This window comes from Leucoraja erinacea, chromosome 15 (assembly GCF_028641065.1).
Source record: "Leucoraja erinacea ecotype New England chromosome 15, Leri_hhj_1, whole genome shotgun sequence".
Taxonomy (NCBI): Eukaryota; Metazoa; Chordata; class Chondrichthyes; order Rajiformes; family Rajidae; genus Leucoraja; species Leucoraja erinaceus.
Window position 1 is genome coordinate 9563242 of NC_073391.1, and position 17184 is coordinate 9580425.

The window sequence follows — 17184 nt, forward strand, 5'->3', positions numbered from 1 at the left end:
GTTTTATTCCATGTATTAGCACCCATTGCTCTTGCCAAACTCTGTGTCTCAAGCATACTGGGGAAATAAGTGCTCCATCTTCAAATACTACACTAGAAGAAACTAGAGATGCAGACGGAATGCTAATCAACGGATTTGCATCTTGTACACTGCGTTTTCCTCTGTAATTTCTCAGGACAAAACATATAAGGTAATGGCAATCAATGATATGAGGCAGCTCTGTTAATACATGACACTAAGAGGGCGGATTGGAGCATCAATGAATGAACATCAATTATACTGACTTCCCGATGTTGGGGGAGTCCAGAACCAGGGGCCACAGTTCAAGAATAAGGGGTAAGCCATTTAGAACGGAGATGAGGAAATACTTTTTTCACAGAGAGCTTTGAGTCTGTGGAATTCTCTGCCTCAGCGGGCGGTGGAGGCCAGTTCTCTGGATACTTTTAAGAGAGAGTTGGATAGAGCTCCTAAAGATAGCAGAGTCAGGGGATATGGGGAGAAGGCAGGAACGGGGTACTGATTGTGGATGATCAGCCATGATCATATTGAATCACGGTGCTGGCTCAAAGGGCCGATTGGCCTACTCCTGCACCTATTGTCTATTGAGATGTGAAGGTACACAAAAATGCTGGAGAAACTCAGCGGGTGCAGCAGCATCTACGGAGCGAAGGAAATAGGCAACAAACCCTTTTTCAGACTGATGGGGGGTGGGGGGTGGGGGGATCGGAAGGAGAAAGGAAAACAGAGGAGGAGAAGCCAGAGGGCTGAGGGAGAGATAGGAAGTGGAGGAGACAGCAAGGGCTAGCAAAATTGGGAGAATTCAATGTTCATGCCCCCAGGATGCAGACATCTATTGAGATATTCTGGCTTCGTACTCGTTTTTTTCTAGAGGCTAAAAGTAACACCGAAGGAATATAAACACGGTGTGTGAGAGGAGACAACTCAACAGTTGTCATTCATTATCCCACCATTTCAGGAAACTACACCTTCATTGATTATCTGCCCCTACCATTGGTTTCAGAGGGCTTAGGTTGCAATATCTGTTGGCTGAGGATGTAGATCCCAAAATCTAGGAGACGTTATTATTCCAACTGAAATGTATGTGTATTGGAAACAACCTCATCAAATGTGACTTTACTTTATAAGTCATGGGTAGAAATGCAGCCTCATTTGCTTTGGCTCACCCCAATAATGGCCCGTCAAAAGTGATCCAATTTACATTCCTGCATGTGCCTCTCATTGTGCTAAGTATGATTACATGTTATGTGTATTTTATTCAAAAATGTTGTTCTGAATGCGGCAGAATCTCAGACATGGACTATAATGTATTGACACTACTGCATATGCACATCGATAAAGAGAGGAAAAATGTAGGCCTCCAGATCTTTGTCAATGAGTGCTCCAAGTAACACTGGATTTTGTAGATAAGATCTGTTCTTGAACAGAATCCCCATCACGGTCTAATAAAAATCCACTCGGACTTCCAGCTATTAGACAACTTTAGCAAGTTATCTGAGCAATAAAACAATGAAATTATTTATATTACCAGATTATGGGTCTTTGCTGAAATGATTTTGACGGCTTCTGGATCCCAGATAACTAAATCAGCATCGGAACCAACAGCAATTCGGCCTTTTCTGGGGTAAAGATTGAAGATTTTTGCAGCATTTGTGCTTGTAACTGCTACAAATTCATTCTCATTCATCTTTCCTGTAATCTGCAACGTGCAAATGATAACAAAAAAATGATTTAGAACGGTTATTTTGCATGGAACGTACAAAAGGTCAATGATTAGCTGTTATATTGTACTTTCTGTTAAAATTATCATCGGCAGTCACTCGAAACGAGTATGACTGTCCTCGCATGGAGGACGCCTGTGCGTGACTTTATTTAACGCGGGGAGACTGGTGCACAGACAGCCACCACACGGTCCTTGACAAATCTGCATCAGAATGCAGTGGCATGGAATCCAAGATGACCAGGGACCCTTTTCTGCTGCAGCCATCATCCTTCGCCTGTTCCACCGCTAAAATAAGAACCATCCCCGGCAGCGGGCTCCGGGAATTTCCTTTTCTTTGCAGCATTGAATCAGCAAAAAAAAATTTGCCTGAATATTGAACAGATGGATCCAGAGTCATAGGAATATACAGCATGGAAAGAGGCCCTTCGGCCCAACTGATCAATGTTGACCAAGTTGCCCAGCTGAGCTAGCCCCATTTGTCTGTGTTGGTTCACATCCCTCTAAACCATTCCAATCTTTGAACTTGCCCAAATGCCTTTTAAATGGTGTAATGTTACCCACCTGGCAGCTCATCCTACATACCCACCATCCTGTGTGGAAAAAGTTGCCCTTTTCACCTTATCTATGCCCCTCATACTTCTGTAAGGCCCTAACTCAGCCTCCTATATTCCAGGTAAAAAAAAAAAAAGCCCAGGCTATCCACTCTCTTTATAACTCAAGGTGTTCAGTTTCAGTAACATCCATATGTGTGTATCTTTTCTCCACCCCTTCCAGCTTAATGGCATCCTTCCAGAAACAAGGCGACTCAAACTGTACACAAAACTTCAAGTGTACTCTCACCAACGTCTTGTACAGATGCAACATGACATTCCGATTCATGTGTTCAGTGCCCTGACAGATTGCTGGGAGAATGACTTCTTCACCACCTTTTACCCACCTTTTACCCACTTTAAATGGCTCCTTTCACCAACATTCTCTTTTTCCATCTCCTCCTCAGCCTTGATCTGCACAAAGGAACTGCAGATACTGGTTTAAACCAAAGATAGGCACACAAAGCTGGAGTAATTCAACAGATGACGTTTCAGGTCGAGACCCTTCTTCAGACTGAAATGCAGTCTGAAGAACAATCTCGACCCAAAACGTCACCTATTCCTTTACTCCAGAGATGCTGTCTGACCCGTTGAATTACTCCAGCTTTTTGTGTCTGCCTTTGTCAGCATTTCTCTACGATGACGAATTTCACTGTACCTTGGTACACGTGACAATAATAAACTAAACTACACTGACCCCAGACACAGGAAAATATATCCACCATTTTAAGCCTTTTGGCATCTAGTTATACTTCTGGTTAGCTACAGCTAAGCTGAAATCACTTACTTTAGAAATATTCAACAAATGTATTCTATGGTATATGCTTCTCAGTCGGAAGAAGACTTGAGTCTGAAGAAGGATCCCGACCCGAAACGTCGCCTATCCATGTTCTCCAGAGGTGCTGCCTGACCCTCTGAGTTACTCCAACACTTTGTATCTTTCTTTGGTAAGTCAACATCTGTAGTTCCTTTTCATTACAAAGGTGTATGCTGCATATTTTATAGTGCTTACATACCACAGCCTTATCCCAAACAATGGTCATCCTTTCTTCAATACCATTAACTCCCTCTGGGATCAGTCGGAAGTCATCTTTCCCGATGGCTTTCTGGGCAGTGGTGAAAGCACAGTGAGCACTGCCTGTAACCTGCAAATCGCCACTGTGTTCAGAAGCAAATTAAAAGGCAAATTACCATGTGTGTCAGATCTGAACATAGAAACATAGAAAAATAGGTGCAGGAGTAGGCTATTCCGCCCTTCGAGCCAGCACCGCCATTCAATATGATCATGGCTGATCATCTAAAATCAGTCCCCATTCCTGCTTTTTCCCCATATCCCTTGATTCTGTTGGCCCTAAGAGCTAAATCCAACTCTCTCTTGAAAACATCCAATGAATTGGCCTCCACTGCCTTCTGTGGCAGAGAATTCCACACATTCACAACTCTCTGGGTGAAAAGGTTTTTCCTCATCTCAGTCCTAAATGGCCTACCCCATATTCTTAAATGGTGACCCCTGGTCCTGGACTACCCCAACATTGGGAACATTTTTCCTGCATCTAGTCTGTCGAGGCCTTTAAGAATTTTATTTGTTTCTATAAGATCCCCTCTCATCCTATTCCAGTGAATAGATGCCCAGTCGACCCATTCTTTCATCATACGTCAGTCCAGCCATCCCGGGAATTAAACTGGTGAACCTACGCTGCACTCCCTCAATAGCAATAATATCCAACTTCAAATTAGGAGACCAAAATTGCACACAATACTCCAGGTGTGGTCGCACCAGGGCCCTGCACAACTGCAGTAGGACCTCCTTGCTCCTAAACTCAAATCCTCTCGCAATCAAGGCCAACATGCCATTAGTTTCTTCACTGCCTGCTGTACCTGCATGCTTACCTCAAGTGACTGATGTACAAGCACATCCAGGTCTTGTTGCAACTCCCTTTTTCCTAATCTGACACCATTCGGATAATAATGGGCATCTCACTCCCACTATTCACTATTCTAAGTGAACAGGCTTTCTCTACTCTGCACAAATTAACTCCTGTTACTTATAAAGAATAGGATTTCAATTTGGCTAAGACGAATACAAACTGCCTAGCGGCTATAGGCTTTAACCACATAATTATCCAATTCATTTCATTGTGTTCACCGCATATCCCATAAGTGCATGGATCTATTACATGGTTTGATTTTACCTTATTCTCCATAGTTTTATTTCACATTAGAGCCACTATTTTCTTCCATTACACATTGCAAAAATCAAAAAAAAGAAAGATATACCATTATTAGCAAGCAGTGAGGCAACTTACCAGGAGAGGAGGGAATTTAAGTAATCAGGGGTAGTCGTGTCAGTGCTGAGTGGAGGGGAGGTGACAAAGGCAGCAGCCTTTGCCCAGTTCTTACTCCAGTAGTGAGATCCATCAGTCCCCAGGCTTGCTGTGACAGGCTCTCCATATACAACTGCACCTGTTAAACCAGACCGAGAAATGGTGAGTACTTTGTGCAAAATTTGAAACACGTTTAAGTTTCCTTTTTCACTCATTACGGGACACTTTGCAAGAAACACGAAATGAATGTGATAAATATCAGAATCAAGGTGAAATTTATTTGGTCAAAGGGTGGTGAATCTGTGGAATTCCTTGCCACGGAAGGCTGTGGAGGCCAAGTCAGTGGATAATTTTTAGGCAGAGATAGATAGATTCTTGATTAGTACGGGTGTCAGAGGTTATGGAGAGAAGGAAGGAGAATGGGGTTAGGAGGGAGAGATAGATCAGCCATGATTGAATGGCAGAGTAGACTATATGGGTCGAATGACATGCTGTAATTCTATTCCTATCATATATGACCTTATGACTTTATAATTTGTGAACCAGCCCCTAACGAAATACAAATACATTTCCAGTCGCCAGAATTGATCCTCAAACTAGTCAACTTGGTTTAACTATTCATTCTTGTAAGGAAATATTTGGATAGTCATGGTAAAGTAATAATGAACTGTTGCCAATGCAAAAACTATCTGACAATGTAGCAAATATCTTTGGCAGGACATGAGCAATTTCCATGGACAATGTTTCCTTAAAGACTCAGTAAACTTAATAAACTGTCCCCGCATATTAATTTCCTGAGAAACAAATTGCTTAATATTATCTGTTACTGGAAATCTCCAGCATATATTCAGTTATTTTAAAAATATTGCAATAGTTTTTATCCTGAACTTGCAAAACAGCAAAAGAATCTAAAGTCTAATTTTAGATTAGAAATCATCTCTCTTTATAAAACGTATTTTGTCATCAAAACCCTGGCCTGGGATAACCCTGCAGATGGGATTTATGTTATTCTTATAAAGAAATGCAAACATTTTGGTTGAATTCAGTTTGTGAAATCTGGCGCATGATGTCATCCTACAAGCCCCTATTTCACCAGGAAGTAAACAGAGACTCATTTTGACCTTGGCCCAGACTGACCATAAAGGCCCATTCTTGCATAGAGATGAAATATTAACTACTTTAATGCCACTTTCATCCCTTTATTTTGTTAATAGGGCACAGCTGGAAAGGAGTATTTAATACTCTTCAGTTTAATGGTTTTCTAAAATTCTGTATTTTATTATTGAACTTTAGTATAAAGATACAGCGTGTAGACAGGATTTCACCCACGAGTCTGTGTTGACCAATGACCACCCGTTCACTAGTTCTATTCTACAATTTTACAGAAGCCAATTAACCTACAAACCTTCACATCTTTGGAATGTGGGAGGAAACCGGAGCACCCTGAGAAAACCCACGTCGTCACAGGGAGAATGTAAAAAATCTACAGAGGATAGCACATAGTGAGGAAGGAACCCAGGTCTCTGGCCCGGTGAGGCAGCAACTCTACCGATGCGCCACAGTGCCGCCCCAGCTATATGTATATTTAAAATTCATATTTAATTTCTGTAATATATACAATTCAATAATTCCGAATAATTCTGACTCTGAAAGCTCCAGAATATCTGTAAACCTCTCCACTGGTGAGATATGACTGTAGGCTTGGAACTACAGCGTAATAGTATTAGAAGGGTGGCACAGTGGTGCAGCGGTAGAGTTGCCACCTTACAATGCCAGAGACCGGGTTCAATCCTGACTACGGGTGCTGTCTGTACGGAGTTTGTACGTTCTCCCCTTGACCCGCGTGGGTTTTCTCTGAGATCTTCCGTTTCCTCCCACATTCCAAAGACGTACAGGTTTGTAGGTTAATTGGCTAGGTGTAAATGTAAAATTGTCTCAAGGGTGTGTAGGGTAGTGTTAATGTGCGGGGATCGCTGGTCAGCGCGGACTCGGTGGGCCGAAGCGCCTGTTTCCGCGCTGTATCACTAAACAAAAAACAAACAAATGATCAGGATCATGATGCATATGATCCAGATAATCTGAAAGAACCAGTCTGACTGAGCAAGAAAGAAAAACATCTACTTTCAGATGAGCTGCAACATGTCAAAATTATCTCCCTACCTTTCTTGCGCGCTTGAGCAATGACGTCAGCAGCACTTTTGCTCATGACTTTGGTGACGTACAAAGGGCAGTTGGCTTGGCTTGCGATAGTGATTGCACGATACACTGCTTCTGCTTCAACCTGGAAGAAACATTTTGATCATAGTTTTACCTTGGTGATGAAAAATGTATTTCACATATCCCTCCCTTTACCCTCTGATTAAAAAGCCCCAACATTCCATTTTTATCCTCTGTCCTATTGCTCCCTCATGAAAAATAAAATTACATTTTCCAAACTGATGTAAATGTAATGACTGTGATATATATAACATATATAATAAGAACATTGGTGATTGCACAGCTATTACATTTGTAACATGAATGATTAGACACCAAACCCAGCTTCAACTCTATATGACAAGTCATATGTGATGACAGTAAATCTATCTTCATCTTAACACCATGAAACTGGCAACTCTGGGCTTTGCATTCATGAATAGCTTGAGAAATAAATCCTATGGCTGCTGTAATTTAGCGCTCCTCCAGAACCTGTAATAGAACGTAGCCTCCTTCACTTAAATCAAACAGAATCAATGTATTTATGAAAAAGATAGACGCAAAAAAGCTTAAGTAACTCAGCGGGTTAGGCAACATCTCTGGAGAACAGGAGTAGGTGATATTTCGGGACGAGACCCTTCTTCAGACTGAGAACCAGGGGAAAGGGAAATGAGAGATATAGAACTGATGAATTAATGCAAAAAAAGTACCGACGATATAGGAAACAGGCCATTGTTAGCTGTGGGCCAGGTGAAAATGGGTTACGGACAATGAGACTCAACAAGACGACTTTGAAGCTGCTACAACTTGGGTGGTGGAGGGACGGAGTTGGAGAAACCAATATTCATCCGCTGGGTTGTAAGCTGCCCAAGCGAAGTATGAAGTGCTGTTCCTCCAATTTGCACTGACAATGGAGGAGGCTCGGACAGAAGGATCGGTGTGGGAATGGGAAAGGGAATTGAAGTGTTTGGCAACTGGGATATCAGGTAGGCCTAGGTGGACTGGGTCACCCAACGACCCACTGAAATGTCACCTATTCCCTTTTCTCCAGAGATTCTGTCTGACCTGCTGAATTACTCCAGCTTTTTGTGTCCATCTTCGGTTTAAACCAGCATCTGCAGTTCCTTCCTACACATTTATGAAAAACTCAGGCATTTATAAACTGATCTTGTTATAATTAAATTTAATTGTGGACTATACCATAATTGATGTTAGCTAAGAGTTTAATTGTAAAATCTGATGTTATATATGTGGATTGTAATTTCAGATACATATTTCAGTGCAATGGATTTAACATTGTTTCAGCAATGCTTCGGTTTCTACTTTGCAAGAAATGTTCGCCATCTAGTGGCAACATGGTAATTGGCAGCATTCGGCATTTTCCACGTCAGGAAGGGTTGCTAAGGCAGAGGACGGCCATTTCCTTGCAGTAAACAGCTCTGAAGTAAACATTCAACATGACTCACCAGGACCCACGGAGTTTGACAAGAATTACATTATACATTATTTAAAGTAAAAACAGTCACTGGAGACAGCATATTGTAATCATAAGATCATAAATGATAGGAGCAGAATTAGGCCATTCGTCCCATCTATCTCTCCTTCTGGAGTGCATTCTCCTGCTTCCTCCCCATAACCTCTGACACCCGTACTAATCAAGAATCTGTCTATCTCTGCCTTAAAAAATAACCACTTATTTGGCCTCCACAGCCTTTTGTGGCAAAGAATTCCACAGATTCACCATCCACTGACCAAAGAAATGACTCCTCATCTCCTTCCTAAAAGTGCGTCCTTTAATTCTGAGTCCATGTCCTCTAGTCCTAGACTCTCTCACTAATGGAAAAATCCTCTCCACTCTATCCAAGCCTTTCACTATCCTGTTGTGCTGTCAGATTGGTTCAATGGTGCTTTATCTGTCACATATGTAACTGCACAGTCAAATTATTTTTGCATATTTACACTTGCAGGCGTCGCCATGTCTTGCTGCCATTTCCACAGCCCAAATGTACGGTCCGCCCGCGTGCTCTGTCCACTGGTGCAGTTCCTGATCCAGGCAAGCCCCTGGCTCCTGCAAAGCCTCTTCCTCTGTCGCTTTCAACCAGATCAGCCCGGGAACCAGTAATACTCTCCTCGCCCGGATATCTATGTGCCCCGGGCACACCTCCTGAGGCCAACCTTGAAGACGCAGGAGGCATTACCCTGGTTCACCCTCTGACTGGCTCTTGCTCCCCGCATCTGCCGCCACCAGTGGCTCCCTCCTGGTTCCACGGTCCGCTGAGTCTTCGGGTCCTCAGGGCGAGTTCCCGCATTCCACGGGAAGGCCTCTGCCACACGCCACCATCATGTGATCATGTTATATCAACTTTATGTGGCTTTCCTTGGAACACTGACTTGCTGTCGAGAGCAGCTCAGATTATGCTGCGGAAGGTTATTGTATGGTGAGGCTGGAAAGAGATGGGTTTTTGGAGTGTTGATGATAATGTGGCCAGATAATAGAGGTACAACACTCTGGAGCCCAGCTTACTGCAAACAGAGAGCAGAATGGAACAGCTAAGCAGATGCCTTCCATTAATCCAAAGGTAAAACACAATGCAAATCTGAAAAATGCCAGGAAATATTGTATACATTGAACAGCTTAGATAGCATCTGTGGAGAGAGAAACTGCGTTAATGGTGCAGACAAAAAAATGAGAGTTTTAGCTCGCAGAGAGAGTAGGGAAGTGGCAGAGAGGAAAAAAGATTCCTCACAAAGTGGATTCCAGGTTAATGACAGGAGATGGAGTTGGGTTAAAGAACTCAAAGCAATGGCAATGTCTGGGCGGTGTTAGTAGGAGGAGAACAATTACACCACGAGGAGAAATAAAAACTGACGATAGGAAATATGAAAAACAAGTGAATCAGTTGACTAAATTAACTGAAATGATTGAAGTTGGCATTACGTCCTGCAGCCGTTAACATACTAAGTGGAAAATGAGGTGCTGGTCATTGACCTCAACTGGATAAATGGAGGAGGCCAAATAAAGTAGTCGGAGTGAATGGGAAGTAGAATAAAGTGATCGTACTGGAATCTCAGGCGTTATCTTTGCAGACTGAAGAAAGACATTCTGAAAAGCGATCATGCAAGCTAGGTTTGGTAATTCAAGGAGACCCCATTTTCAGGAACCTGAAGCACCACTTGCTTTCTTCACTCCTTTCTTCCTTATTGTCCAGGGACTCAAACACTCTTTCCAGATGAAGTTGTGACATTTGTAAGCAGACTTGCAGCATCAGGTGTTCACAATGCAGACTTTTCTTACTGCGTTGGTAATGGCTATTAAAAAGCAGGCGAATGCAAAGATGTATTTGGTTTATCACCAAGGAAGAGAGATGCACCAAATAATTAAGTCTGTCAGTGAGACAGTGGAAGAGGTTTTCAAAACTTTCCTGAGAATTATTAAAACCTGCCATGCAAAGAGGTAGCAGGAAGATTTGACGGATTCATTGATCCGAGATAGGAATTCAAGATGAAGGTTTTAATGAGCAGAGGTTGAGAGAAGTCCTGTTAGCTTTGGTAGCATTTGGCATTGAGCTGCCGAAATGCAGAGTTGATGAGTTGAGAACAGACAACACAATTCAGTCCATGCCCGTCAACCCAGCACAGAACAATAATGGTATAAAATATGCACATATTGTGGTAAACAATATGAATAGCAGGAGAAATGCCAAGTTTACAAGAGGAATGCCACTAATATAAAAGGGCTTTTCATCCCAGAGTGGAAGGAGGAAGACTAGTAGCAGGCAGAGGAGTACTAGTGAAGGGACAAGGCCAGTACACAAGCTCACATAAGTCTACAGTTCATCTAAGTGAAGATGAAAACCATCTTGTTGCTGCAAAACAGAGAGGAATTATAGCAAGTTAACATATTGGAGGAGGCCAAATACCTAACACAGACCTTTGCTACTATGGAAGGAAAAGAAGTACAATTCAGGGAGACAACAGTGCTATGTGTAATATGAAATTTGTAAGCAAGCTTGCAGTGACAAGCGCTAATGTTGTACTATAAGAAATACTGCAATGCTACATAATTTTATAAAATATTGACGTTATAATCTTTATCCGATGTTCTACGAAATGGCCAAAATATTTCCAATAACACTGTGCTTTATTCCTTCCAGATTTACAGCTTTTGAGAGTTCTTCCAACGTGTTAAGTATTCAGCCAACTCGATGATGTCAGTTGGGATAGTTCTGGCAAAACATCCACAACGTACAAGATGTCCATTATCTGACAGTGAAGCTCTCTGTGCTCAGTGACATTAATAGGGGACGACATATATTCCATTAATCCAACAGATGCAGGGCGAGGCTGAAAATCTCCACGGCAACCACAATTCCTAAACATGGCTATCATAGATCGGACTTTATCTTGCACTAAACTTTATTTCCTTATCGTGTATCTGCACACTATGAACGGCTTGATTACACGCATGTATTGTCTTTCCGCTGACTGGTTAGCACACAACAAATGCTTTTCACAGTACTTTGGTACACACGTAATAAATTAAACTGACCCTGAACAGTGACGGCATCACCCAGTTACCCTGACGACACAAAGGAGCATCATGGCAGCTGGAGTCGAGGTGAGGATGAGAGGACCACTGTATTGTTTTATTAATCCACAATCACCCCATTCTGCTGGGCCTGGGTCCTTGGGGCAGATGTCTTGTTGACACTTAGTGCAGTTTCAAAGAGCTGTTTAAACAGCTGTCATGGGCATAAATGGTCAACACACTATAGACACAGTTTGAAAGAGAGATCAGTGGCACACCTACACAAATCCCCAAAGCCCCTGACGATTTTGTGAGCTAGTCTCAGAGGCTGATCTTAGTGCATCCTTCAAGAGGGTGAATCCATGCAGAGTGTCCATACATGATGGTGTATCTGGCCAATGCTAAAGACCCTTGTGGACCATCTGGCTGGTGTGTTCTTGTATTCTTGTATTCTTGTATTCAAATTTTATTGCTCCAATTTTATTGCTCCAATTCATGCTCCAGCGTCTGAGGTCCTCATCTGCTTCATATCAGTGAACAAGACAAGCATGGTGACCCGTCTCAGTGACTACTATCCAGTAGCTTTTGCAGCCACTGTAATGAATTGTTTTGAGGGGTTGGTTATGGAACAAAAATACTCCTGCTTTAGAAATTACCTGGGTGGTCAACTTGCCTCTCGCCATAACAGTTCAACAACAGATGCTCACTCACTGGCCTCTCCACACTGCTCTGGACCTTCTGGATGACAGGGCCACATACAACATCGACTACAGCTCAGCATCAACTCAATCATTCCCTCCAGGCTCCTTTTAAATGTTCTCTACATACTCCCCCTGCCAAGGCAACAGGTAATGTGCTCCCAATCGATAATTAATATTCCCCAATCTGTCTTAGGGCCACTGAGCCATTCACTACACACATTGTCCTGTCCAACAGGATGTGGTCCTCACTCTACCATGCTTTTCCAAAGCACACTTCAGAGGTGGTGACTTTAAAATACATTTGTAAACCATTAAATGTGTACAAAGGAAAAATCAGAAATTAAGGTTCGATTAGTTTTCTGTTATAATTTACACACTGTCAGTGAAAGTGAAAGGTTAAACACAAAAAAGACCTGCAGAGGCTGGTTTACCAAAAAAGACAAAAGGTGCTGGAGTAACTCAGCAGGTCAGGCAGCATCGTAACATTTCAAATATGGAGATGCATGCCAACATAAAGTGTCATCTATCTATTTTCTTCAGAGATGCTGCCTGCTTTAGTTCAGCACTTTGTGTCCTTTTGTGGTGAACTAGTGACAGAACTAGTGTGAATGGGTAAATGATGGCGGGTGTGGACTCAAAGGGCCGACGGGCCTAATTTCAATGCTGTATCACTAGACTAAACTAAATTCATGTTCTCCAGAGAGGCTGCCTGACCTGCTGAGTTACTCCAGCACTTTGTGTCTTTTTTAGTCAAATGTTAGTTAGACAAGATATTTTCTTGATGCACGTTCTTTCAAAGGAAGCTAAACATTGTTTTACCTCTTCAGGTCGACTAAGAACATGTCCCTCTGGTCCGGTAATTCCGAGCTCCAACATTCGCTTTTGCTCCTATGGACAGATTGGCTCATTAATAATATAAACAGCAGCGGTTCTGGCACTGTTTAAAACCAAGTACAATCACGTCATACTTTACATTATCAGCATTAACTCTTCAGCTCCTCATTATCCTTGAACAGATTTTTGGACAATTAACTCAGGCAAACCAGCAGGAAGAAGTTGCTTTCCTGGTCATATCTTCAAGATAGGTATTTCCTTTTTCCAATAGGATCACTTACTGTGCTGATGCATCTTGTTTGTGGTCACCAGGTCAGAGGAAATAGTAGAATTAGGTCATTCGGCCCATCAGGTCTACTCTGCCATTCATTTATCTATCTCTCCCTCCTAACCCCATTCTCCTGCCCTCCATATAACCACTGACACCTGTACTAATCAAGAATCTATCTATCTCTGCCTTAAAAATATCCATTGACTTGGCCTCTACAGCCTTTGGTGGCAAAGAATTATCACCTCATCTCCTTCCTAAAAGAACGCCCTTTAATTCAGACGCTATGACCTCTAGTCCTGGACTCTCCCACGAATGGAAACATGGTGACATAGTGCGGTGATATAAAGCCATTTTGAACTTTTCTAGTCTATATTGTGACATATTAAAACCAAACCACGAGAGCATGTGGTTTTACTGTTGTCTAATAATGTATGTTTGGGGCTGGGAAGTTGGGGAGGGGGATAGGGTAAAATAAATTAGGCCTTAGTTATATTACGTTGTAGATTGAAATAGCATTTATTTCCTTGAGTTATGAAAACTGCATGTGCCACTTTCACCATCTTTAAATAGCTCAGCTTCAGACACATTATCAAAGCCAAATGTTACCTCCTGAATGATGTCTCCATTCTCAGCATGCACCTGTGCTATAGCACCCAGTTCTCGGATGATGCTGAAGATGTCATATATCTGCCAGTGGAAAAAGGGCACATTATTAACATCTGTGCTTCAGGAAGTATAGTTAGACAAGTAGAAGCGAATGTTATCCATTATCCATGATTATTACCTGTGCGTCACTGCACTGATATTTGTCCTTGTATGCCATGAACACAAGGAAGGAGTTCACACCTAGTTGACCAAAGCAGAAAAAATACATAAATATTGTGCCAAGTGCTGCAAGGTCAACTGGCCCTTCTGCAACAGTTCATACCGAAAATGTATCTTAAAACGTTTAACAACGGTGCTTCACTTAATTCAGTTTACTTTCATCTAAAAAGTTGTGTGCAGGCCACAGAGCAAAGTATTGGGATTCACCAAAGAGTATCAACAAATGTTTTAAGGAAACATTTCTCCCAAAGGAATGAGGTGTCCTCAAACATAGGGCCATAAACAGCCTTGTACAAAGGATCTGATAAATATTGATGCTTTAGAATCGTGGAACACTTCATGAATAATTAAAATTTCCACCACGTGTTATTTTCCTTTTTTCGCATTGGCAAGATATGTGTGTGGTGTTACACATGAGCTGGGGGACAGCAGCTTGCTGCATCTGCTGGCCCACTCTGCTACTAGCATCACCATCACGTCACTCTATGCTTCTGTTACAGTTCTGCAAACGTTAAAGGAACAGCTCTAACAAATGTACCGTCTGAGGAAGGGTCTCGACCCGAAACGTCACCCATTCCGTCTCTCCCGCTGAGTTACTCCAGCATTTAGTGTCTATGTACCATTAGTCAAGAAGGCCATAATCATGCTTAGATAATCTTAGAATTCTGCCTCTATAATAATTTCATTTATGTATTTTCAATGTAGCAGGTCAATAGGCATATATTTATTTATTTTTTGCCACATGAGCTATTAAATTCAAACGAATATCAAAACATGGGTGGGGGGTAGCCCCAATGGGTGGAGATGGATGGAAAATCGAGCTGGTCCTTTTCAGAACTAACTAGAGCACAAGGTAGTCACGTGGTATATTTCTTCCTTGCATGCATTTATCACTAAAGGGATTAAAGTCTAGATTAACTGTCATGGGATACACAGTTGTCACCACAACAAATTAAAACATCATTATGTTGCTTTTATTTACCACAATAACAGTGGCTGTTTGGAAATAGTAAGTGCTCCACACACTATCAGTTCGTGAACTTCACCTTGGAGGTGTGTCTTGTAAGAAGTCAAATGTCGAGAACATCTGATGGACAACAGATCGATCGATCTCCACCCTCGAAGCCACTTAAAACTTTACAACTTACCTTTGTCTTTGACCAAAGTTTCCATCTCTTCGCGCAGGCCTTCGTGCCAACGTGTAATATCGACATGTAAAGAATAGTCACAACAGCACTTGCTGTCAGCCCATTCTCTCCATTGCTCGTAGGCAGAGATAAGGCTGGATCCAGGTTCGGGTTCGGAAAGGACATGATCCACTATGATGTACAACAAAGACAAATTATGTATGCGGTTAATTTAGACGTCCATTCCAGCGTTTATAAAATCTTTCACATTCGCAATTTCCCCTTTTTACCCTCTTCCTTTCAATGCCGAGCATTCCGACGTAAGAGCTATATTGTCATGGAAATTGGGATTGGCTGTTCCAAGTGGAAATCCATGCTGTGGTTAATGTTTGGCCACCCAGTCCATGTGTTGTGTAAAGAAATAGTTAAAATTTGGGCAAGTCTTCTCTGTGAATTTTATCACTGGCATGCAAACGCACACTGTGACCAGGTCTCCTGTAAAATGATCCTAATGTGCATGTTGAAAAGGGTCTGGCTGTTTGGAAATAATAAGTGGCTTTGTGCTCCACAGACCATCAGATTGAAAAGGCAAAGCTCGTAAAAAAGGCAAGTACTCAACTTAGTGTAATGATCACAGCTGCTGGAGTGACAATGCTAATTTGACAGTATATCTACCTTGCCCACTCTTTGGTTATTAATGGCGTGATAACATTGCTTTTTTGTCCGGAATTAGGAAAACATTTGTGAGCAAGAGAATTCAACAATGTACTTAAGGGTATCTATGTCAGCCAGAAGGCAGCTCATCAGTTTATCATAACTGAACTATTCCATTCTTAATTGATGGTATATATCTTATAATATTACAAGTCTGACCTTAGATGTGTATTTATGTGCGTGTGTATGTGTGTGTGTGTGTGTGTGTGCGTGCGTGCGTGTGTGATGTTCGTATGCGTTTCACATCTCCTCGAAAACACGACACGCTAATGGTGAATTTTTTACATATTCCGATAGAGATTTACGCCATGATGTCAAAAATCGCCTCATCTGAGAATTTGATGCATTATTTCTCGAGTTATTTATGAAAATGTTCAAATAATTCAAATAAACTCTGAGGGCTTCTGAGGTCACGAGCGCTCATGAGCACTCACGAGCTTCCCGGCTTGCTTTTCCAGAACTTTCTCCTCGGGGCCTGCTGCGCGATGTTCCACTCGCAGCGAGAGCCGTCACCCCCTCCCCTTCCCACAACCCCTCCCCACCCCGTTCTTCAAAAGATGCAGAAAGAACGAGCAAGTGGGCTCTCTACTGAGCTCACGAACACTTCCGATGTCACGAGCGCTCACGAGCATCAGAACCTTCACAATGGTCATTACCCCCTCACCCTCCCTCTACCCCCTCTCCATCACACTCCCTCTCTACTCCCTCCCCCCCTCTCTCTACCCCCTCCCTCCCCCCCCCCCCCCCCCCCCCCCCTCTCCCCCCCCCCCCCCCCCCCCCCCACCCCCCCCCACCCCCCCCCCCCCTCCCCTCTCTGGTGGAGTATTGCATTCGGGAACCAGCCCTCCCCTGTGATGCAGCGTTCCCCCCCACCCTTCAATCACTACCCTCTCCCTCTCTAACCCCCCTCCTCCCTCTAGACATGCCTGCGCAATTGGGGTTTATGCATGAGTGAATAGGGCGGGAGATGGGGTAAAAGGAGCGAATGAATAATGTTAATATATTATCAAGGGGTGGGTTAGTGTGTGTGTGAAGCCAAAGGCCACCCCCACCCCGCAACTGCACGTTGAGGGGACGGGACCCAACGGGTCCCACTTCGTCTAGTATATATACATATCCATATAATATTAAAACTCTGTGTGTGTCTGGCTGTGTGGCTGTGTGTGTTTCTGACTTGTGGCTGCCAGCCTTTGATTCGTTGCTACGCCAACACCCGACCCACAAACGCCTTGATTTTTTCCATTTCGGTAGAGATTTCACTTTTCATTCCAAGTATCCACTCATTAAATTTTGTCGTGTTTATGTACATTTTTAATAAAATCCTTCTCATCCC

The 17184-nt window shown here is 42.7% G+C and overlaps 1 protein-coding gene across 2 annotated transcripts in view; it reads right to left on the bottom strand.

The window, feature by feature from the left end:
• The window catches only part of dpysl4 (dihydropyrimidinase like 4), a 50624-nt gene that overhangs the window by 13064 nt on the left and 20376 nt on the right, over positions 1-17184 (bottom strand). For both annotated transcript variants that reach the window (XM_055646658.1, XM_055646659.1), the window contains exons 4-11: positions 15159-15329; positions 13970-14031; positions 13792-13872; positions 12900-12968; positions 6816-6936; positions 4638-4794; positions 3348-3489; positions 1547-1717 (exon numbers count right to left, since the gene is read on the bottom strand). In XM_055646658.1, coding sequence (XP_055502633.1) covers positions 1547-1717; positions 3348-3489; positions 4638-4794; positions 6816-6936; positions 12900-12968; positions 13792-13872; positions 13970-14031; positions 15159-15329 — 974 coding nt within the window. The remainder of the gene's footprint in view (positions 1-1546; positions 1718-3347; positions 3490-4637; positions 4795-6815; positions 6937-12899; positions 12969-13791; positions 13873-13969; positions 14032-15158; positions 15330-17184) is intronic.